This window comes from Trachypithecus francoisi, unplaced genomic scaffold, assembly GCF_009764315.1.
Source record: "Trachypithecus francoisi isolate TF-2019V2 unplaced genomic scaffold, Tfra_2.0 Lachesis_group15, whole genome shotgun sequence".
Taxonomy (NCBI): domain Eukaryota; kingdom Metazoa; phylum Chordata; class Mammalia; order Primates; family Cercopithecidae; genus Trachypithecus; species Trachypithecus francoisi.
The window spans coordinates 33,438,816-33,463,606 of record NW_022681460.1 but is presented as its reverse complement, the minus strand read 5'-3'; the positions used below and the strand labels follow the sequence as shown (position 1 = coordinate 33,463,606).

At 39.8% G+C, this 24,791-nt stretch overlaps 1 protein-coding gene across 5 annotated transcripts in view; it reads left to right on the top strand.

Moving 5' to 3' along the window:
- The window catches only part of BACH2 (BTB domain and CNC homolog 2), a 379,921-nt gene that overhangs the window by 223,528 nt on the left and 131,602 nt on the right, over positions 1 to 24,791 (top strand). The window contains exons 1-2 of one of the 5 annotated variants that reach the window (XM_033234630.1): positions 312 to 629; positions 19,389 to 19,468. The exons of 2 other annotated variants lie outside the window; for them this stretch is intronic. In XM_033234630.1, the coding sequence (XP_033090521.1) occupies positions 614 to 629; positions 19,389 to 19,468 (96 nt within the window). In that variant the 5' untranslated portion in view covers positions 312 to 613. Of the gene's footprint in view, positions 1 to 311; positions 630 to 19,388; positions 19,469 to 24,791 lie in introns of those variants that run through there. 2 more of the 5 variants (XM_033234631.1, XM_033234633.1) reach the window with 2 other exon arrangements.

Below are 24,791 nucleotides of genomic sequence, written 5' to 3'. Positions count from 1 at the left end.
ATCCTCCATTGGAGAAGGAGATGCTAATGTGGATAATGAGAATTTGGTTCTTTATCTTTACTTTCGATTTGGCCGCCTTCCTTCACTGAGTCACACGGTTCACTTGTTTAGTGATGGGCATGTCATTTAAGCCTGAGACTGTCCCTCAGACTGTTTATGACATTGGATCTGAATTTCCCATTACATGAACAGCCAGCATTTGACATATAAATTCAAGAACACACTAAAAGTTTGTTGGCTTTGTAGTTGACATTGAGATTAACTTTCTCTAACCTAAACCAGTGAAAACTAAAATGCTCCTCACCACATAAAAGTTTTGCTTTCGCTGTGTTCAGACCCCTCCTACCTTGTCACAGCACAGTCATTTGGAGTCTGATTTGGGGGCGGTGTGGTTGTCTCAGTGGCGTATGACCCACTTTGTGTAATACTTAATTGCCTGTATTTTTACAACACAAGTCAGAAGTTCTGACGATAGTGGACTATCACCCAAAAAAGATTTTCTGAGACATCTCATCAGAGCTGCTCGAGTACCGCGCATGAAGACGGTGTTAGCTCTGCAGGGTATGTGCTAACTACCAGACGATGAAAGAGCATTTCCTCTAGTTTCTGGATAATGAGCAGGCACACAGGTAAAGATGCCTTTCTCAGAGTTGACTCCCTTTGTTTCCTAATGATTTTGGTGATTTTGTTGAATTAGACTTTTAAACATTAATTGTTACCTGCATATGTTTACTGTTGTGGTTTGCAGAGGGCTCAGAGGAACAATCATTTTAATTAGTATCCTGAGACTATAATAATATAATAACTTTTTATTAAAAGTCTGGAAAGACAGTAATCAAAAATAGACTCTCATCTCTATCTTCTCTGTGCCCCTAGCAAACATCCTCTTCATCAATTTTGTTTTTATTATTTGCCATCAAGATGGTTATCTCTAAATATCAGATGCTTCAATCCACAGCGATATCCATGTGTGAATTGATGCTTGATAAGCTTCAGATTATCAGGTGGAGAAGTGTGGTTAAGGTGTACAGAAAGAAAAAATGCACAGAAGGAAAGGGATAGCATGGGGATACTGTGCCTTGGTAAGCGTGGTGCCACTGCAGACTAAAAGCAGATATAAGTCAAGTGCTACTGACTTAAGTTTGGCAAAATCGCTCCTCACAGCGCGCTCTGTTTTAGAAATGTTTATGTTTCTGATATCACTTTTGTTAATTTGAAGAACTTTTAAAATACCATCATTGTTTCAAAACAAAATATGGAAGGTGTGGATCACCTTCCTGAATTTACAGAAAAGTTTTTGGGTACATTTCTTTGCGGAAGATTGGCTGAGATGTGGTTCATGGCAGGGTGGTGCCCGTGCCTTGCGGATCATGTTGTCTATACACTGATTGACATATCAACGTAGAGTCTTTGAAAATGCCCATTGGTAAGTCAACATTGTTTTCCCTGAAAGTCCTGAGACAGAAAAAAAAAATGAAAGTACAAACACTAACTGGAAAAAATGTCACACATTTTAGCCACTTTGCATCCCTTGTTAGGACAAACCCTGGGCTGGGTTTTTTTACATTTGTGAAGTTGTGCGGTAGGTGGGGCAGTGTGGGTGGCCCAGAAAAAGTAGCGGTTAGAATAAGATTTTCCATTTATTGCCCTTTGTGCATGGCTAAAAATAAGAGTCATACAAATCAGAATATGTAGTGCAAGCAAAATCACTCTGTTAATTCTGATGACTGGCTTGCCCACATCTTTGCATCTGTCTGGTAAGTGGTATATTGGGAAATAATTTTTCTCTGTTTAAATAGCAAAAGGCAACCAAGTTTTTGCGTTGTCTACACATGACAGTTTATCAGCACTTTTCCCTTCTGAAGGAAGAAAGATCCAACTCATACATAAACAAAATGTGTTGATGGAAGGAAGAAAGAAGTATGAAACCCTTGAATCTTTTTTAAAAAGGAATTGCGTTATTTGAAATGTGATTTTACAACTTCCATCTTCTTGGCTTATTGTTAGAAAGTTCTTTCTTGTAAACTCATAGCACAGCAAGGAAAGGATATCTTAATGGTGTTGCCCTAGAGATTGAAAAAGTTTTTGTGTGTTTCGATGGGGGAGGGAGAAGAGACAAGGGTAAGCGCACGCTTGCCCTGTAGTACCTTCTGTAGACGCAGATGTTGGAGGGACAGTTAACCAAGTAAAAACTCCCCTGCATCTGGCTGCTGAGTCGAATGCAACCACAGTAAGTGATAACGTGTCTGTTTGTGGCTAGAAGAAACACCAAAGAGAGACGGCACCAGCATTCACAGGGAAATTTGTATCTTCGCGATCCCATTGATGGTGCTGTCCCGTTCCGATGACTGAGTGGCTCTGGCATTTCCAAAGAATGAGATTGTCTGCAAGTGTTCTGAGCCTTTCAGTTTGATGTGCTTTGTGAAATGGATGAGTCAAGAGGGCAGTCATTCCAGAAGACTCTGAAAAATGAAGACTGCAAATCACATTTCTCTTTGGCATCCCCAACTGTGGCAGACAGTGTGGCACAGTGGTTACAACGAGTTGAGAGCTTTAGGAGGGAAAAAAGACTCCGGATGAAATCTTACCTTAGCTACTTGTTGACCTTGATCTGTTAACCTCTCCTAGGCCTGAGTGTCTTTATTTGAAAACGGGAACAGTAGTAGTACTGCCTACCTGAATGAGAGGGTGGTTGTGGGGATTCGGTGAGATGACGTACGTAAAGCACAAAGTCAGCACTCCACAAAATGATGTTGGTGTTATTGTCATTTGTGCAGTTGCATCATAAAATGTGTTGGAGAATTTTAGAGCATTTGGGAGTTCTCCTCTATTCTTGGAGTACAAATTTTGGAATTAAGTGGACAAAAGATCAGCCTCTGGTTCAGTGTTTCAGAAGAATACAGGCATTTATGGAGTGGTTTGCTTCTTCTTAGATTACTAATGCCATCTGGAGGATTTTTTTTTTTATTTTGCCATGAAGTTAGCACAATGTAAGCCTCTCTTTTAAGATTAGCGCTGTGTTGAGCATGTTCAGTAATTTTTACTTTCTCCCTATGTTTTTTATTTAAACATGGATTTTCAGTTCTAACATCTGTGCATGTTAATTGTAGTACCTGCTGGTGTGCATTATGAAAGACAGTGCTAATGTTGTAATCAAGTAAGGCTAAAAAATATTTCAGGTGGAAATGGGCAAAACTTCAGGAGCAATTAGCTTCCATGGTGGTGTAATTCCCCACAGAAAATACTGCATCTGTTATAATTCTGGTTATTGAACAATCTGACAGATTGACCAGATGCTGAAAGGCAGAAAACAATTGCTGTTGCTTTTATTTTTATTTATTATGCTTTGCAAATTATTTTCTGTTTAATACAACGTATACCTGTCCCCTTAGAGTCCTTTTCCACCCATCAAAGTTTTGCATTATAAAGTATATTGTGTATTTCACAATACAAAGTCATAATTGTGGACATAACTTTTTTGTTAGCCTTCAGGATAGGATGCTAAGACTTCAAATCAGTCTCCCTTTAACCTCCTCCAGGACTTTCCTAGAATTCTGTTTCTTCATTTATCAAAGTTAAAGAGAAGTTATGACTGTACCTTAACTTTGCCTCACCTGAGACCTGACAAGAAGTGATGAATTAAACCTATAAGCTAAGGAATTAAAATATGGGACAGATATAAAACAGTGGTGACTTAGTTTTCTCAATTGTTGTATTTTGCTGGGTTTTTTTTTTTTTAATCCTCCTCAAATTTTTCTTTTCTTAGACGGTCCTACCATCTCTGTCCCAGATACGACTTGTGACTTACAATTTACATATTAGTATTCTCATCAGATTTTTGGTTTTTGTGTTAGGAACCATCAGTCTGGAATAAAGACATTTCTCAGGTCAACTCCGCCAGGGAAATCTGTCTTGTATTAAAATGATACCCTGCTTCCTCCAGTGTCTCCAGACAATGCTAATTTCTCCACTTTTCTCCGTTAACGAAATAGAAGAATGCTTTTCAGGCCGAGCAAATCATGCTAGGTGACTTTCAAAGTTCCTGGCATTGCAGATACAGCTTCTGTTCCCTCCACACACTCATATATTCCCCATTATCTTTGCCATCCCTCTTGCCCTTTGCCATAGACCGAAGTTTCTGTAAAAATGATAGGTGAGAGAAGGTGATAAATTAGACTCTGGCCCTGATTCCCTCCCACACCTTCATAAGGAATGACAGATTTTGAAATGCATCCTGTGGATACACCGTGTGCTTCTTCCTGCAAAACTGCCAGTTTTAACTTATCTTTCATGTGCAGTTTGAGGGTACTGGCCAGGCGGGGCTCATTATTCCTTTGATTGAGTAGTGTAAAGTATTTGCAATGGAGATTTTCTCTAATGATGTATTTTAAGTGCATGTCCGCATTGCTGGTTTAATGCACTCAGTCACAGGATGCTTTAAAGTTTATTGCTAATGGGTGAATCCTCTAGAAAATGGGAATTTTCAACAAGATTGACATTTGGAATGAGAAATATAAATCTAATGAGAGTCTTTTAACCCAGGATTGTAATTAGGGCTGAGTGGAGTGAATGTGTACATGCACACCAAAGAAGGGCACGGAGGAAGGTGAAATTGCACGCTCCCCTCTGAATGAGGGATGAAGGCCGATGGATCAGGGTCAGGCCACGACACGTTGGAGTATAAATGATACTGTCACCAAGTACTGCACAGGGTACCAAGGGAATTCCACTCTAGTAAATTACATTATTTAGACAGACCTGAAGGCATTGTGTCGGAATGAGCAGAGGGAAAGGGGGCTGTTGGCACCATGCGGAAGATATTACAGTACAACTAGCTTCAGGGATGGAATTCACTGGTTTCCATTATACCTGCCTATTTGTATTCTCCTTCGCTAATTAGTTTACAGAAAGTTACAAATGTGTACATGTGAAAGAACATCATGTCTGTTTGCAGTATGGGTTACAATGGACCATAAGGGAATAAGTGTTAGTTGATTTGTATGAACTGGTCAGTGTGAGATTCTTTTTCTTTTATTCACAGCTGGGTAATATTAGGTGTTGAGTAAAAACTTGCGCTTGTTTTGTTTTCTTTTTGTGAGAATCTCACATGCATTATGAAGATTTAATCCTCATTCTCTCGGTAACATAATGCATTTCTTTTCCACCCTTCCTTTACATGCCTTTAAATCTCACCTGTCACTGGTCTCCCCTCATCACCTTCCATCCCTAAGGGAAACAGATTGTACTGGCACATAACATTTCATTTTGTGAAAGAACTCAACGTTAACAAAGGTGATTCCTAGAGTGGGACTTGTAAAGAAAAATCATTTTTTTCACTTCTTCTGTTTTATCCCTCCGCAGCAAAGCGAGGCTACCCTTTTTGGGTTTATCTATCTTTTACCATCTCTGGATCATCTCTTACCATCATCTAGATCATTGCAGATGTGCTAGTCACCATTTTCCAGTTTGATTTCAAATGCTCATTCTTGAAAAAGCCAATACCAGGTGCTCTGGAATTAGTCACCGTCATTTCTTAACTAAAAAGCAAGTGTCTTCTCCTGAATGGGTAGAGGTTCTGAAACAATATCCATTCTTTCTTAAGTATGTGTCATACTTTGTCCTTAGTGAAATAAACCTGAGAAGCATCTCTGATCAGTTAACAGAGAGAATACATAGGATTCTGAAAAATGTCTCCACAAGGCTTCCAAATGGCAGGTTTTTAGCAGGCTTTCTGAAACAGGGTCACAAGTAGATCACAGTGACGATAATAATATCTTGGATTTTACTTTTATTCTTTTCAAAATAATACTCTGTTGGGGTCAGGGTATCGTAATTTATTTTGTAGCCATAGTTACAGTCTTATTTTATTCATCCAATCATAAAATAGTAAAGCCAACATACTTGGAAAGCCAGGTTTGAGTGTGGACAGGAGATACCTTGGTTAATAATAAGATACTTCTATTTTATGCAGGGTACCTCCACCTTAAAAATGCTTTTAGTTTATGATTCTAAAATAGTATCTAAGTGTAAAAGGCATCATGTAAAATGTTTTTGTGCCATATATCATCCTCAGCATAGAAAGGCTGTGCTTACAGACTTTGCTTTATTCACTGAAGTCCTACAAAAGTCAGGGACTGTGAGCTGTGTGAGAAGTGAGGGTCTCTCCCTACATAAACTCACTGGAATCTTGCCCTTTTGTATTCTGTTTACTTTAATGGTAGTATGTGCCTTATATCTTAAATGTTCTTTTCGTCCGTGACACCCACTGGGAAATCACATTTTGTTGTTTGCCACAACATTACACATGTGACTTCTTTCTTTTTCCTGTCCTCTTGATGCAGCGTGCTATCAAACTGTATCTTTTGAGTTGTTCTAAATTGAATCCTGGTCAAAGGGATTTAACAGCATCTAAAATGGAACTAGCTTAGATTCTCTTCCATTCTGTAGATGTTCCTTTGTTCCTGCTTACCTACCCATGTCTGTCTGTATTCTATTCTTTTTCTTAGATTAAAATTGGAAAGGGAGAAAGGGGAAGCTCCTTAGGAGAAATAGGTCTGTGGAGAATTGTGAGTACTCATTCAGAAGCTATTCTTAGTTCTAAGAAATATAATGAACTTGAGCTTTGAGTCCTACTGAATCTCCCATTAATGATCCCGCCATCACTTCCACCTCCCATCTGAGTATGTTCTCCCCAAAGGCTACTGATATTTTTTCCCTAATATTCTGAATGGAGTCTCTTCCAAGGAAAGCATATCTTGAAAGGAATTGAGTCCTACTGCAGTAATAGTGTACTGGGTGATTCTTAATTGTTCTATTAAGTACTTCTGTTTTGCATTACCATAATGTCTGCTGTAGCAGAAACTTTTCTATAGACCTTGACTTGTCAGAAGTCAACCCCTTAATGTGAGCACTTCACTTACATTATCATTATGGTGTTTCCAGCTGACAACTACTGCCACACTGCCATGGTCCCTGAGTTCCCAGTGCTTCAGAAAAAGAGACTTTTGTTCTGGCTTGTTGAGGGGAAAACATGCAAACAACAACACTAGCTCTACCACCAGAGATCCTATAAAGACATGTTCAGATGAACAATAAAGTCATTTGTTCACATATGACATAAGGATATAAGAATTTAAACAATAAGACCTCTTGTGAAATGTGGCAAAATATGCACCACAAACATTGTGAAGTTCTCTGTCTTGTGGAAGGCAATTTTTACATGGGCTTCAAAAAACCATTAACTTATAAACTACCCTTTTAAAAAAGAAAAGAAAATCACTTGTCTCGCTATAACATTAAAGCAATTTCTGTTCTAAGGAAAGCTTAAATGCATTCCTTTTTACAAAGTGCATGCACTATAATTTATAAAAAGCACAATACTTTATCAGGAAATGCGGCACCTCTTCCCTCCTTCCCCTGAAATGGGAGATTCCTCCGTTTTTGTCAAGTCTTTTTTTTCTTTGAATAATATTGATTTCTTCAAAATGAAAGAAAAAAATCCTTTAAATCACTTAGATTCAAGACAAAGTTTTAAGGCTTGATAATAATTCTCTAAATACTTCTGACATGGGTGGAGCATGGGGAGGGAATAATCCTGCTTTGAAGGGAAATTTTAATTGAGTTTGCTTTAAGGTGAACCCTGTCCTTTTTTGCGTTGAACCTTTAAGGAAAACTTGTTAATATTTGCAAACCTCAGCAAGGCAGAAAAATGCGGAGATTTCCTTGTCAGCTCACGTCAGGGTGTCTGGCGGCACCTTAAAATGGTTCCGATTTTGATGTTTGAAATGTGACCTTCCAGGAAAAGTGGGAGGAGAGGAGAGCATATGTTAACTGGCCAAAGGTGTTTCATTGAGCTGACTTAGTATTCACCTCTAAAGGTTTTCAAGTATTTGCAGATGGATATGTACAGCATCTTTGCAGAATTCTCTTAATTGAAGAAATGTTTCATCTCGATCTCTGTTGACAGAAAAGATTGCCTACTGATAATTGCTTTGCTTAAGTGTCTGATAATATGCCAGGAATGAGAGCATTCTGTGTTAGGTCATCTTTAATTATGCATGTACCACCTGTCAGCTCTAAATCAGTACCAGATTAGATTCTCACGGAGTCAGTTTGGGAGGTTCAGAGGGAAAGCTGAGGTGATCTCTTTTAGAAGCAACAAAAATAGACAGTAGTAAACATGCCTTCTAACCTGAAGCTTTTTAAAGGAGCCTCATCTTCATTGTTCTTGAGCAAGAATACGCCATTGGTACATCTGAAAAACGTTTGAAACCTCGCCCAAGCGGGGATGACTTACTGTGAAGATGGATGACTGCAAGCGAGGATGGTAGTACCTCCTCCCTCAGTACCATCTGTTGCATTTCCTTTTTGCTCCTTCTCATCGTTGTAAATGAGCCAGGGAAAAGCTCAGAAACATTTTTATAAGCTATGTGAGGACAGGAAATATGTTAACGATGTTAGATTTCATACATTTCAGGGGTTTTTTCAGTAGCGGGTTGGTTTTTTTTAGAAGGACAAGTGTGGGTTGGAAATAATGCTTGTTACCCTCTGTCAGCTTTTGGTAGTTTTATTCTCACTTTTCAGGGTTGTTTGGGACTTTCTGGTGGGATGTTTAGGGTTCTTTACTAAAGGCTCTGTTCTCTCTTCTTCTATCCTTTGATAAGATGGATTTGTGAAAGGTGTTTTTCTTTGTTCACCTGTCAGAGGTCTAAGAAAAACCTTGAGTCATTGTGCACTTTTCGCAGAGGCGGGGTTGGATGACTGAGAAGCTAAAGGCAGAGAAGGGACAGGTAAAAGAAATAACAGATGTGTGAATTATCATGTGGAGGGTTTCTCGAGCTTTGACCTGCGAAGGTGAGGCTCTGAGCCTGTCTGCTCTCTAACCGGAGAAAACTGCTTGATAAGAGTTTGTGACTAACAGTCTTAGAAACAGTTTGGAAATCCTAAAATGTCCCATTTCAACACTGCTGGCCAGAGGCATTGAAGAGAAAAACAGGTCAGCTCATAACGGGGCAAAGACCCTGGAGCACTGTGGTCCAGCCCATGGCCCTGAGTGACTTTTGGCTATCTTTTGATACTTAGGGTACCATTTGCTTTTCTACCCTAATCAAATAGTTCACTCAAGTAGAGGTGCAGCCTCCAAAACAGAGAACAGGCCCCAAAACTACTTATTACAGTAACACCGCCAGTGCTTTGGCTATTTAATGCTCACTTAATACTTATACAGTAAACAAGTTGAAGAACCTTCAACTGCATGCAACAGATGCTTCTTAAAACAGGAGAACATAGTACAATTAACCCTTAAACAACACAGGTTTGAAGTGCGTGGGTCCACTTATACGTGGATTTTTTCTCAATAAAAGTTACACTGGGTGTACCTGCCTCTTCTGCCTCCCTTCCACCTCCTCCACCTCTTCTGCCTCTGCCACCCCGAGACAGCAAGACCAACCCCTCTTCCTCCTCCTCCTCAGTCTGCTCAATGTGAATACAGTGGGGATGAAGCCCTTTATGATGATCCACTTTCACTTAGTAAATGTACTTTCTCTTACGATTTTCTTAATAACATTTTGTTTTTTCCAGCTTACTTTATTGTAGGTATATAATACATATAACATACAAAATATGTGTTAATGGACTATTTATGTTATCACTGAGGCTTCCAGCCAACAGCTGGCTATTAGTTAAGTTTTGGAAGAGTCAAAAGTGATACCTAGCTTTTCGGCTGCGTGGGGGATCGGTGCCCCAACCCCTGTGTTATGAAAGGGTCTTCCCAAGCCTTAACTGACAAGAACATCCAAAAGTGAAGCTAAGTCAGAGAAAGGCTGAAGAAAGGAATTGAAAAGAAAAACAATGGGGAAGAAAGGGCTGTACTGCCATGTTCTCTCTCACCAGCTCATCTTTGCAAAATCTTTTCCATCCACCTGGAAAGACCTTCTACTCTCTCCACCTGGTTTACTCTCACTTGGAGTTGTTCTTCAAGTGTCATCTCCAAGAAGGCTTCTTTGCTCCTTTCTGGCAAAATTTGCTGCCGTTTCTGTGTGATGCCATAGCCCACTGGCTGCCTCCTTTGCAGAATTTATTATGCTGTACTGCGAGACCTTGGTGACTTAGCTTTCTCCTCCACAAAGTAGCTACTGAAAAAGTTAACATTATCCTAACTGTGACAAAAGAGGTCTCATGCCCACAGAAGGAAGAGTCATGATTTCATTAGACTCTGCAGTACTTAGATCACATTAGGAGTATTATACCAGTACATTTGAAAAGGAACATAAACTGGACGTTGTGGGTCATGCCTGCAATTCCAGTGCTTTGGGAGGCCAAGGCAGTGGGATTGCTTGAGACCAGGAGTTGGAGGCTGCAGTGAGCTATGATCATGCCATTGCACTTCAGCGTGGGTGACAGAGCAAGACTCTGACTTCCCCCCCAAAAAAAACAAATGAAAGAAAAGGAAAATAAACAAACTTGAGTGCTCTGTGAACACAGCATCAGGAATGGAGAGGGTGTCAGACACTGTCTTGTAACCAGTGGTTGAAGGAACAGAGAAAGGTTAACCTGGAGAAGAGAAAAACAAGGAAAGACACAAAAACTGCATTTAGATATCTGAAAGACATTTGTTATTCTAGAAAACACAGAACTAAAAGAAATTATAGAGAAAGAGATTTGGGCTCAAAATCCAGATACAGCTAGCCCACAGTGGAACCTGTGGCTTCATTTAGTAACAGTGAACCCCCTGTTACTAGAATGAGAGTCATTGTCTTTTTGGGCCACGTTTGCGGGGGGATGATGTAGACAAGACTGCTGCACTGTGCAGGAGCACAAACCAGACAACCCTAGTATTTTAAAGAATCAGAATCCTCACTCCATGCCGAATCACAGTCAGGATGATCTTGGGACATCAACTGCAACCACCATGCTGGGTCTGCTTGGCCTGGTACTCAGCAGTCATCTGGCCACAGGCTACAGGATAAAGCTGGGGATGGGGTGAAAAGAAGGGAGCCAGCTACTTCCTCAAGGAGGCTGTTCAGTGAAACAGAAGGAGCATTGGATCAAGTCCCAGTCCGTGTGCTTCCTGGTCTCTTGCTAGCTGTGCGAGTGGCTCCCTCAAAGCCTGCATTTCTTGCCATGCAAAATGGAAATGATATTGTTCACTTCACAGAATTGCCTGAGGTTTAAGGAAGATGAAGGAGTCCTTTGTGGATGGCAATGTGCTGTCTGTAGGTGGTTGCTTGTCCAGAGCCCCTGCTCCTCGACTGATAACCTCTAAACTCAGTTTTGTCACCAGTACAATGGACATAATTTCCTTCCTTGCAGGTGGCTTTGAACTGGATGAGTAAATAAAATGTTATATATAAAAGTCCCCAGCAGAGTACCTGCCACAGAGTAGATGATCGTGTTGTCAGCCTCCACCCTCTGGAGCTGAGGAAGATAGGAGAGGAGTGTCGTTTCTCACCCACCTCTGCCAGTCAGGTTCTCGGAAGGTTCTCTTTCACCTGCCCACATACCTGACCTCATGCTCACATTCCTCTCCTGCTTCCCTGTCACCTTAACATGGAGACTTCTTCTCTGCTTTTTCTTCTTCCTTCCTCTTCTGCTTCCATCTTTTCCTAATACTCTTTTCTTCCTTATCTCCCGTCAATTTCCCTAATCGCCGCCTTGTCTGCATTCTGTAAAGGATTGTTCTAATGAGCACAAAGTTTAAAATAATATTCTCAGTAACTTTTTTGTTCAAAACAAGATGTTATATGCAGCATTTTGGGGAGGGAGTGGTGAGTCCTTTTCCATTTTCCTCTGCATTTGCTTAAAGTCTTTTTTTTTTACGTTAACATTTTCCCATTCTTGCATCCCTTGGGCTTGTAGTCATTAACTTGCCAGACACACAGCAACTGATTGTCTTTATGACGTTGCTAAAGTTAGGAGAGTGTCATTCACAGGGAACTTAACCCATATATTAACTCAGACATAGCAAATTGCTAAATACGTGCCTTTAAATAAAGAGCTTCAGAATGCCAATTTGATTCTCTTGTTCACATCCTCTCATTGAAAGGGGGTTGCTGAAACAGAAAAAGCAACGGGAAGGGGAGGAGAAATTTCAGCTGTTTTACTGAGTCAGAAATTGGAACACTGCCATCTGGATACAGGCATCTCATCCATCCTTCCATTCATCCACTCAGTGTTCAGGAACCAAGTCCTTGTCTCAGACCCAGCAGCGGACTGTGGGGCACACACTGAAGTGAGTGATAGGATCCCACCTTCAGGCTTCCTCCCATCCTAGTCTGTGACTCGAGCATCAGGAACTGTGGCTCATTCATCTGTGGATGCCCAGGAATCCTCATGAGATCTAGTTCAGTAAATGTGTGAGTAACAGCAAAAGCAGAAAGACAGAGGGAAGGAAAGAAGGAAGGAAGGAAAAATAATCAAAGGAAGAAAGGAAATTGTATTTTACTTAGTGCCGGGGTGTAAACTGGTACATGCTGTAAGTATGATTTAATGATGACAGCGCGAATCCAGGGGAGCATTGCTGCTTGTGGAAATTTGAATACAGTTTACAGGAAAGTGGTGCTAATTATCCTCATCCATATAAAAGTCAGAACGGAAGCCACACACTCTCCAGGTGCATCCCTTAGAACATGTTGAATTTCTTCTGGTTTTTCTCCCACTTAGCTATGTTGTTTTTTACTTAGCAGAATAACTTTACCACTCCAGTCATTTCTAATTTTTAGGTCAGAAAGCTAAATTTCTTCCTTTCCAAGGAAACAAACAACAATAACAAAAAAAAAAACTGTTTCTCCCCACCTCTTATGGAGCATGGTGTTTCTCTGGGAGCCACTGACTACAGGAAAGAGCGTGGCTCTTGCCTCTTGGGTCAGCTCGGAGCATGGTGTTTCTCTGGGAGCCACTGACTATGGGAAAGAGCGTGGCTCTTGCCTCTTGGGTCAGCTCGTGACTCACTGGCAGCCCTGGGCCTCAGCGTCTCCATGGGAGGTACAGGAAGAGAAATGCTTACCTTGTGTACACCCCGGCATTGTCTGACATTCACATGAGAAGAGACATATGCAAAAGCACTTTGAAAACCAAGGTGCTATATAAGGACTTTTATTGTAAAATATAAAGACATTAGCTTTATTTTTCACAGTACATTTATTTGTTTCTAAAATCTCACATAACACTCAAGGTCATTTGCTGTCCATGGTTTCGTCAGCTGCCAAACTCTGTTTAAAGGAAACTTGTAACATCTTTTAAAAACGAAGCAGTTTTCTTCTTTTCACCAGAAAATGATCTGGACCTTTGTCTTGCACACAAGTAAACATTTACATTTGCTCTTTTTTCATAAACCAATGCAAAGATACTTGAGTTTTCAAGTTTCACTCCTCTGAGTTTCCACAATACTTTGTTCCTATCTTTAGTATCCCCCACACTGCCTCTGCAGAGTTGAATAAAGCCAGACCCCACCCTCAGAGTTCACCATCTAGCAGAGGACCTAAGACATTCACAAACAGCTGTGATGTAGACAGCAAGTGACAGGTGCCAGTTTATTGGCTAGGTAAAGCAGAGAGTAAGGGCATACCTGGTGGAGGCTAACTAGCCTCTTAAGCAGGACAAGGAGAAAAGAAAAAGCAAGACATATTTGGGCATCCTAGCATTGTGTTACCGTGCAATGTGTTTGTCTTTATTTTATCCTTATTATTATGTCATAGGATCTTTGAGGACAGGGACTTTCTGATTCATCACTGCTATACTCAGTGGTGCCTGAGATGAGCTTACAAGTTAGGTCTTCCTAAATGGTTGCTTGAGTGAATATATTCTATACCATGTCATGTTTAATTTCAATCTCAAAATTAATTCCACAATTTTTTAAAAGTTCTGAACTTTCCAAATGGGATGTTTGATACTTTTCCAAATAAGTGTCTTTTAACTCTGGAGGAAAAAAATACCAAGCATTTCTTGAATACCAAGAAATGCTGACTTTAGTTTTACAACATAATTAGAATAAGTACAGTGATTTTGTTTATGCTTTGGGTGTAAACTGAATGCACAGAGATCTCAAGGAACCTCAGAAATATTTGTTATAGTCATTGATGTATCCCCAGTGCTTAGAACTACGCCCAAAATGGATTGGGTGCTTAATAAATATTTGTTGAGTGAATGAATAAGTTCAATAAACATTTATTGAGCATCTAGTATATGTCAAGTCCTGTGGTATACTCTGGGGATTAGCTACAATGATAAATACAACAAACAAAGCTCAATGGCAGCTTAACTGAATGAACCAATGAGTCAACCAGTCAGTCTATGTTCTCATTTCATAGTGAACTTCAGCTCCACCCTCTCCCTCCCCACCTTCATTGTTCCCCAATGTGGCCAGTTCGTCCTCTGCATCCTCTCTCACATGCCCTCTCCTGCCATGGCTCTGGCCACTCCCTGGAAGGGGCATGCCTGACCTTGTTTGTGCCCTCCTTGCATGAGTGTCTCCTGCCTCCACAACACTCGCAGTGCCACCTGGGGTTTGATGGCGTCACTGACCCACTCAGGATCCTTCAGCAGCACCTCACTACTTACTGTGTAACATCCCAGCTCCTCTCCCTGGCATTCAAGCCACTCTGCTGTCTGACCCTAACCTGCTTCCCAGCCTCACCTTCCACCTTGCAACAGCCAACCTAAATTCCACCACACTCCACAAGAGCGGCTACGTCTTTCATCTCTGTTCCCTTCCACAGAACGTTTTCTTTTCCTGGAACGACCTTCCCCTTTCCCCTACTTGTCAAAATCGTCCTCATTTTTTGCCACCAGACCACATGGTATTCTCACTCAAATCCAAAGTGACTGTCCCAGCCAAAAGTTATTTTTCTTTCTCTGCCCTATTACAACACTCAAATTATACCATTCGTGTGTTCCCTATTACATGTTGCTTTTATTGTAATTGTGAATCATACGAGTGCCTGCTCTATTCAGGAACTGCTATGTACATCACCCACCCTTTCTATAATTCTCAACCAGCCTGCAAGGTGAATACCATTGTCAGTGGTGTTCGTGGTCTGTCCAACATCACACAGCTAATAAGAATGGAGCTAGGCTGTAAGGCTGTGTATGTCACTGCAAAGCTTGTACCCTGCCCACTCTAGCAGCTGCCTCACTCACAGTTCCTGGTTGTCTTGTGTTTCTCCATGAGTAAAGTGGGGTCCTTGACCTTATGTATCTTGGTTCCAAATGTAACCTGGTTCTGTTGAGTGTCCTCATGGGCTGAGAACACATGACTTAATAATACCTTGTACCCAGTAAATGTGGCATGAAGGAATGCCTGAGATGTCTCTATTTTCTTCTGTCATTTATGCTGAAGCACAGGCTCAGCTCTATTTGGTGTTTATCAGGACCTGACACCTTGGTATTCCCACCATCTCCTAGGCTAGTCTGCTCTCTTGATCCTGGATTATTAAATTGTCCTAACTATTCTCCTTGCCTGGAATCCACCCTACCCTCTGCCACCAAACTCATCTTCATAAATGTCAACTAGGTGACATATTCCAGTAACATATGGCTTTAACTCCCTGAAAGTCAGGGTCCTTCACTTTGCCTCATCACCCCCAACCCATGACCCAGAGTCACTTGGCCAGCTATAGCTTCTACTTACCCCAATCTCATTCCTCTCCCTGAGCCACTGGTCGCCTCTCTCGAATGCACCACACGAATTCCTGTGCAGTGTTCTTTGATCATTAGGTTTGATTTTTCCACAGACATGCTCTTTCTCCTCTCCAGCTGTGGGTTTATTGGTTTCTTTAGTAAGTATATGTTGAGCCTGGCTGTGAACCAAGCACTGCACTGGACTCTGGGAACCTAGAAAATAGAAAATAAGACCTGCCCTCAGAAGGCGCCCAGTTTACTGGGGTACGTAGACATGAAAGTAGGCAGCATAAAGAAAGATAGTGAAAAAGAAACAGGAATGTTTAGGGAACTGTCATATTCTACCCATTCTTTATGATGCTGCCCAAGTTTTTTGTGTGTCCAAACTAATTTTTCCCTTTTATAAATCCTTATAATTCTAATTCTCCTGCAACATTCATTTTGACATTTAGTCACATACTGCCTTCTATGGTTATTTAAATGTTTCCCACACATGTCCTGCTTCCACAAGTGGATTTTAAGTGCCTTCAAACAAGGTGTATGCTTTATGTGTTTTATACCAGCTTCATCAGTTAGCATTAGCTGTGTAACAACACTTCCAAATTTAGTGGCTTAAAAACCACAAACATTTATTATTTCTCACGATTCTGTGAATTGGCTGGGCAGTTCTTCTGGTTTGGACTGGCTCAGACTGGGGCTGAATAACCTGCAGTAGAGGTAGGCAAACCGTAGCCCACAGGCCTGCCACCTGTTTTTGTAAATAGGGTTTTATTGGAATACAGCCACTCCCATATCATCTATGGCTGCTTCCGCACTACAGCAGCAGAGCTGAGTAGTTGGAATGGGTATGATCATATGGCCCACAAGCCTACAGTATTTACTGCTGGTCCTTTAAGAAAAAGGTTGTTACCCCCGCCCCATTCTAGGATGGTTGGTCTGGGGAGGCCTCACCTGAGATGACTCATCTCTGTTCCACATGCTCTCTCATCCTCCAGCAGGCTAGCCTGGAATTCTTTATATGGTGGCCTCAGGAGTCCAAAAAAAAAAAAAAAAAAAGGCAGCAGGACCTACTGCTTTATACCAAACTGCCTGCTGGACATGCCTCAAGGATTTCATATTAAACCTGTCTGGACTGGAACGCATTACTTTATCAATGTGCAGACTTTTTTTTTTTTTTTAAGTTTCTGCTTACCTCATATTTTCTGTTATGCCTTTGATAAAAGCAAGTCCTATGGCTAAGCCCCGAGTCAGTTTTGGAGGAGGTGCCCAAGACTCTGTAAGGAAGGAATTATTGTAGCCATTTGAAAAACAGTCCACCACATCAGGCCATTCTTCCCAACCCCAGTGTCTGGCATCGAGCACGTGATAGGTACATGCTTGCTGAATTGAATTAAAAATATAAATAGAATTTTTGGAGGAAGAGAGTATATTAAATAGTTATTGTATAAGTACCATGTACCAGGTGCTGGGATACAACAATGTACAAAGCATGCAGTTCTCATCCTCAAGGAGCACACAGTCAGACATCAATTCAGTGCATCCTTTCTGTCCAGTTGTGAAATGGGCTTTCTCTCTAGGATTCTTGTTAAGGATCTTTAGCATTTAACTATGGCTCTACCATCCATTTGTCATTTCCTTTCAACCCCCACTACCCACTCATTAGCTGGACTTTTCAAGCCTGCACAAGGCCTGCTTTAGGATGCCCCTGCTTCCAGCCTCTTCTTAACCAGTCCCCCTGCACATGCTCCTAATGCCCCACTTTTATCAGGCTGCTCCTTGCTCAGGAGCCTAATGCATTCACCAGATTGAGCCCAGACCTCTAATATCCTAGAGACAGCAACCCATCACAGTCCCCACGCTCCTTCTTGTCTGGACTGCTTCTTGTCTGGACCATATTCCTCAGAATATTCACTGTACATCCTGTGTCCATGCCTCACTTGTCCTCTCTGTGTAGGGTATCTCCCCTTCATCTGTCAAGGCCGGGCCAGATGCCACCTCCTCCATGCTGCTTCCCTGGTTGACCCTACTAAAAGTTATTTCCTCTTCTGCATTCACAGGGTATCAAGTTGGGAATGCTACTCAAATGGCACATATCACATTCTCTTGGCATTTGAGTTATCCTGAGTCATCCATTTCATGCATTGCACTCTTCTTGAGATAAGGACCGAGTCTTATTCATTTTCATTTCCTTCTGAATGCCTTGCATAAAGGATACTTTTGGTGAAATCTCATTTTCTGAATAAATAACTGATATTTGCATAGTGCTTTTGCCATTTCCCAACTCTTTTATTTGCCATATTTCTTTTTTTTAAATTATTATACTTTAAGTTCTAGGGTACATGTGCACAACGTGCAGGTTTGTTACATATGTATACATGTGCCATGTTGGTGTGCTGCACCCATTAACTCATCATTTACATTAGGTATATTTCTAAGAGGCCATTGGTTTAAATATATTATGTACCACCAAGAAAGAAAAAAAAATTAATTAAAATATAAGCCACCAGCAATAAGTTATATCCTTCCTTCTGAAATATCATTAAGTGAAAAATGTACAGACTGGAATCTGTGACATACAGAATATTAAATCCAGTTCAGATATCTATCGGTATCCAATTAGACATTTATAAAACACCTAAATATACCAGGCGTTAGAATCTCACAACAGACATATGAAAGAGGTAGGGTGGGTAGTAGTATTCCCATTTTCCAGAGGAAAAAATTGAAGTTCAAAAGGGCTCCAGTGCTTTTTCAGAGTGAAACAAATAAAAGTAAAAGATGCAGCTGGAAACCATCATTCTCAGCAAACTATCGCAAGAACAGAAAACCAAACACCGCATGTTCTCACTCATAGGTGGGAACTGAACAGTGAGATCACTTGGACTCGGAAAGGGGAACATCACACACTGAGGCCTATCATGGGAGGGGGGACGGGGGAGGGGGAGGGATTGCATTGGGAGTTATACCTGATGTAAATGACGGGTTGATGGGTGCGGACGAGTTGATGGGTGCAGCACACCAACATGGCACATGTATACATATGTAACAAACCTGCACGTTATGCACATGTACCCTAGAACTTAAAGTATAATAAAATAAATAAATAAAAAGAAAAAAGCCAAAGCTTATAGCATAAATCTTACGGTTAAAATAAAGCTGCCTTCCTAAAATCACCTGTGGGTATCAAAACCTGTAAGTCACCTCTTATTATCAGTGTGCACCTTTTTCTTTCTTTTTATAGCACTACCTACCCAAAACTATATGCACATCACTTGGCCTTTCAGTTTGTTTTTCCCAGCTGCATTGTTTTGTCATGTTACCCCAAGAACATCCTGTTACTTGGCATAACATAATGTAATGTGATGTGATATTTCATGCTGCTTAGGAAAAATTAGAATGATTGTTGGATGCTTAGATTTTTCTTGGGAAGTAATTAGCAGACAGAACCTCTGTCACACACACACCCCCATAGGAGTTTCTCAACCATCATTAGCCCCAAAATAGTAGAAGGCTTTCCAAACCCAACACTTCACTTAATTAATTACCTCATCTGAATACTTGCTTTTGGATTTTAAGAAATACTTTGTGGAATATGCAGTTGAGAGACAAAACATTTTATTGGTATATTTAGATATTTGTTACATTTTAGAAGGAATCGGTATGTGCACATTTTTACTTTTACATAAAGTTCAAGCTGGTTTTAAAGAACAGGTACACTGAAAACTCTTTTCCATATACATCTGGTTGTATTTTCATTTTATTCAAATTGCCAGGTAAAAGAAGAAAAACGCAAGTGGAAGAGACTTCCCAGATCAGCAGGAACTGGAATATGTTCAAGTCTTGGCAGAGCCAGGTCAGCCTTTCATCTGTCTAAGGGAGCCGTGTTGAAATACCCACACTGCTCTCAGGATTACTCAGACTTTATTTGAGTAGTTTGTTAATTGCTGGTCACTACACTTTAGGGGGGGAAAAAAAAAAAAAACAGTTGCAGAGAAGGGAAAGAGTCAAGAAGACTAGCCAAATGATACAAAATAAGATCTGTAAAGGAAAATCAAGAGAAAGAGGTTGTTTGGCTTAGAGAAGAAAAAGTGAATTTCTAATACATAAAGGTCTTTGGGTGAAGAAAATTACAGTTCAGCTGTATCCTATGACCATTAATCACAAAATTGCTATTTGTGCTAGACACATTGCATGGTGACAGCATCCTAGAAGTAATTCCCAAGGCATAGTGAGGTGTCCGTTCTAAGACCTTTAGGATTCAGTTACCTAAAGTGGATAGAGACCAAACTAGGAAATTTTGTAAGACCCCTTTAGCTGTATGTTGAGTTAATCACGTACTTTTATAACTACCCAAACAACTTTCGGACCATAATTATCAGATATGTTCTATAGCTTCTACCTCTAGCTGCTGTGAAATGGGTAAATTTGAAGGTAAGGTGGAGTAGACTTCATGAGAACTTGGCGAATAAAGATTACTCAGCCCCCAAGTCCTTAGGTAATATAGGTGTCCTAGCCCTTCTGTCTTGTAGGTCATATGGATGACTCACGCCACACACGTTTCACATCACCTCTTAAAGACTTATGGATGCTTAATCTTTTGAAGAATATTTTCCCTGAAAATATTCCCTTTCTTTCCTGCATGATCAGTTTCTCCGTTTGCACTAAATTTTTCCCGTTGGCATAAAAACTCTTTATTATTTCCCCAGGAAAAAACTTCCTTATGTCACATTCCCCTTTAGCTTCTACTGCACTTTACTGCTCCCTTTCACACAAAACACTTCGAACTTCTTGTCTACAGGTATTATCTAGACTCATCTCCTGTTATCCTTGACACACTCCATTAAAGTCTCTGACACCACTGCTTCACCAGAACTGTTCAGATCAAAGCTACCAGTTACCACCTTGTCGCGTCATCTTCCTCAGCTTCTCAATAGCTTCCAGCACAGTCAGTCACTCCCTTCTTCCTGGGACCCACTTTTCTCTGAGCCTCCATGACAGCTCCTCTCTTGGATTTTTTTTTTTTCCTTCTCAATCACCGCTGCTGTCTCCTTCTCTGTTAGTTTCTGAATTGATGTGCCCTGGGGCTCAGGCTGTCCCTATGTTTTCTCTCTGCCCTCTCACTTGTTATCTCCTCTGCTTCCAAACCTTTATGGCAACAACTCCCCAATTTATATCTTCAGCACAGCTCTCTTCCCTAAATATCGGACTTATATGTGCAACAGGGTACTTGACATGTCTACTTGGATGTTTGATAATCATTTCAAACTTAACATATCCAAAACAGAACTCTTAATTTCTACCCAGGCCCTAACCTACACAAACACTGGAAACTGTCCATCTCCCTATTATTCTTATCTCAGTAAATGATACCATCAGCCTTCAACCAGGGATCCTATACCTCACCTTCCACATCCAAACTATCAAAAACTCCTGCTGTTTTATGCCCAATCAGATATCAAGTCATTTCACCTCTTCCTATCTCCTCTGCTACCTCTCTCAGACATGTTGCTTCAATTTCTCGCTTAAACTACATTAGCCTCCTACCTGGCTCTGCTTTCATTCCTACCTCCCTGCAGTTCATTCCTACAGAGAATCTAGAAAAAGCTCTTCAAAATCTACAATCAGATGTGACTCTCCTACTTTCTAAAAATTTTTAAAGAGGACCTCCTCTTCTGCCAGTATAACAGACTTTGTACTCCAAGGGGTATCTCTGTTGCATTTTAGAACTCCTAGGAGGTAATGAAAATATCTAATAAAAAAATACAAGTAGCTAAGTGCATATATGTCCACAGTAATCAAGCCAGAAAAGGCAGACTTACCCATCACTTGTGTTTGTGTGTGATGGTCATGTGGGGGTGCAAATGGGGACTGTACTGCAACTCCCCCAGTTTAAGCCTGGGATTCTAGAAGGGAGATAAAATAGCCCAGGTTGGTAGTACAACTAAATTCCAGATAAAGCAAATGTAATTTAGGCTTCTAGTTTTTTTCACAGATTAGGATCTTGAGCTTTCAAAAAGATTATCAAACAAGGAAACAAACCACCATGAGTGAAAATCAGCAAAAGTAGCATTAATGTATTGATTACTCCTTCCTCACCAAGGACTTTAGATGTTTGAATTATCAGATAAGAAGAAACTAGACTACCTTATATAAAGAAAAATTAACTTAAATATAGAATACAAAAATGGTGAACAACATTGTTGTGGTCTATCACAATCACCAGGCACTTTTGAAAAAGAGCTAAAGAAAACCTTCAGTAATAAAAAAGTAATTATCAAAAAATTTAGTGGATAAGCTTTTTTGTAATGGATTAATTAATGAACTGGAAAATAAAGCTAAAATAGTTTCATGCAATGGAGCACAAACAGACAAAGAGATGGAACTATAAGGAAGAGAGGTTAATAAGTTTGGAGGGCAGAATAAGCAAGCCTAACATAAGCCTATTTAGAGGGTCAAAGGGAACAAAAATATGCAGAATGGAGATGAGACAATGTTTAAAGAGATTGTGGCTCAGAATTTTTCAATAAGATGAGAAATACTGATCCAGAGATACAGGAAGCAGTGTATCTAAAAAGACAAATAAGCATTCACAACTTTTTATACTGTAGTAAGACTGTAAATCACTGAAGACAGCTCTCTTAAAAGAAGCCATAGGGAAAACAGACCACATCCACAAAGGCACAATACTTAGATTGACAGCAGACTTCTCAACAGCAATGACTAAATCCAGGAGACAGTGAAATATTTTCAAAGTTCTGAGAGAAAATAATTTTCAACTTAAATTGTGTTTTCAGCAAAAATAACCTTCAAAATGAGAGTGAAATATTTTCTTCAGACATACAAAACCTAAGGGAGTTTACCACCAGCAGACTTACACTGAAGGAACTTCAAAGAATATACTTCAGGCTGGGTATGGTGACACACACTTGTAATCCCAGCATTTGGGGAGGTCAAGCCAGGAAGATTGCTTGAGGCCAGTTTAAGACCAGTCTGCACAACACAGTGAGACCCTGGTTCTACAAGAATAAATAAATAGCCAAATGGGTGGTGTATACCTGTAGTCCTACCTACTCAGGAGGCTGAAGTGGGAGAATCACTAGAGCACAGGAGCTGAAGACTGCAGTGGGCCCTGATCACACCACTGTACTCCAGCTTGGATGACAAAGCACAACCCTGTCTGTTTAAAAGAAAAAAAAGAGCATATACTTCAGAAAGAAGAAAAGAGATAGCAAAAGGTCTGAAAAATAGAAATGGTAAGCAAAGAAATTGGTAAACATGTAGGCAAATCTAAACAAATATTGCTGGTTTAAAATACTGTGTAAAACTCCCTATATATGAGGAAGGAGATAATCAGAGTTTGCATTATAAGGTCCTTTTGTTCTAAAGGGGTTAAACTACTAATTTTGGATTTCAAGGGTAACTGCTAAAAGAAAGGAACTAGTATATAACTTCTAAGCCTGATGTTCAAAAAAAAAGAAAGAAAAAATGCATAAAGCATAGGAAAGTAGGACAAATAGAAAATAATATTATAAAAACAAATACAAATATATCAGCAATCACAATATATGTAAATGGCCTAAACTTTCTGGCTAAAAAATAGAGTAAAAATTAAGATTTATTTAAAAATATAATACCAATTCAGCTATACAGTGTTCAGAAAAATATACCTTTAACACAGAAAGACAAAGAAAGATCAAAAGTAAAGGGATGGAAAACATATTCGAGCAAATACCAATCAAAAGGGAGCTAAAGTAGCTTTGTTGATAGCAGTCAAAATAGACTTTTAAAGGCTCAGTATGGTGGCTCATGCCTGTAACCCCAGCACTTTGGGAGACCAAGGCAGGCAGATCATTTGAGGCCAGGAGTTCAAGACCAGCCTGGCCAACATGGCGGAACCCTGTCTCTACTAAAAATGCAAAACATTAGCCAGGCATGCTGGCCTGCACCTGTAATCCCAACTCAGGAGGCTGAGGCATGAGAATTGCTTGAACCCAGGAGGCGGAGGTTGCAGTGAGCCAAGATCATCCCACTGAACTCCAGCCTGGATTACAGAGAAAGACCCTGTCTCTCCAAAATAAATAAATAAATAGATGGTAGGTAGGTAGATAGATAGATAGATAGATAGATAGATAGATAGAAGACTTTAAGACATAAAACATTAATCAAGATAGAGCACTACATATTAATAAGGTTTTAATTCATTGGAAAGGTATAACATTTCTATATAGCATCAAAACATAAAACAAAAATTAATAAAACTATAGAGAAATTTCACATTTCTCCAAGTGTGGTCAAGCACATAACAAATAATTGGTAAAGGTATATAAAATTGAAGCAGTACAACTAAATAGTTTGGTTCATAGAATCTTGCATCAATTAGAATATATGTGTTCTTCACAAGGAAGAATTACAAAACTTGCCCTTATACTACGCCCCTAAAACAAGTCTCAATAGATTTCCAAGAATCAATATAATGGCCACATTATCTGATCATAATACAATTAAATTAGAATTCAGTAACTAAAACATAAACCTCCCAAAATTCCCCTTATATGTGGAAATTTTTTAACATTTTAAAATAATTCTTTGATCAAAGGTGTAATAATGGAAAATTTAAAATACTTAGAATTGAATGATAATGAAAATATGATGTATCAAAACTTGTGGGATACAGTAAAAGTTGTACTTGGAGGAAAATTTATAGTCTTATATGTTTTTTTATTTTTATTTTTTATTTTACTTTTAAGTTCTGGGATACATGTACTGAACATGCAGGTTTGTTACTGGAAAAGGAAAAAGTGAAAATTAAGAAGCTAACTTTGAGAAGGTTAAAAAAAAGATGAATGACAAAGGAAGGATGAATAAAGATGAGAACAGAATTAATTAAATTGAAATTGTAAATACTATATAGGGTATCAACAGAGCCAAAAGTTAGTTCTATGAATGGAGTTCATAATACAGGGTTTGGTAACCTTTTTTTGTAAAAAGGCATATAGTAAATATTTTTGGCTTTGTGAGCCATATAGTCTCTCTCACTGCTACTAAACTCTGCCACTGTAGTGAAAAAGCAGCTATAGATAATGCATACATGGGTGGATATAGCTCTGTTCCTATAAAATATTGTTTTAAAAACATGGTAGACTGTATCTAGTCTACAGATCATAATTTGCCAACCC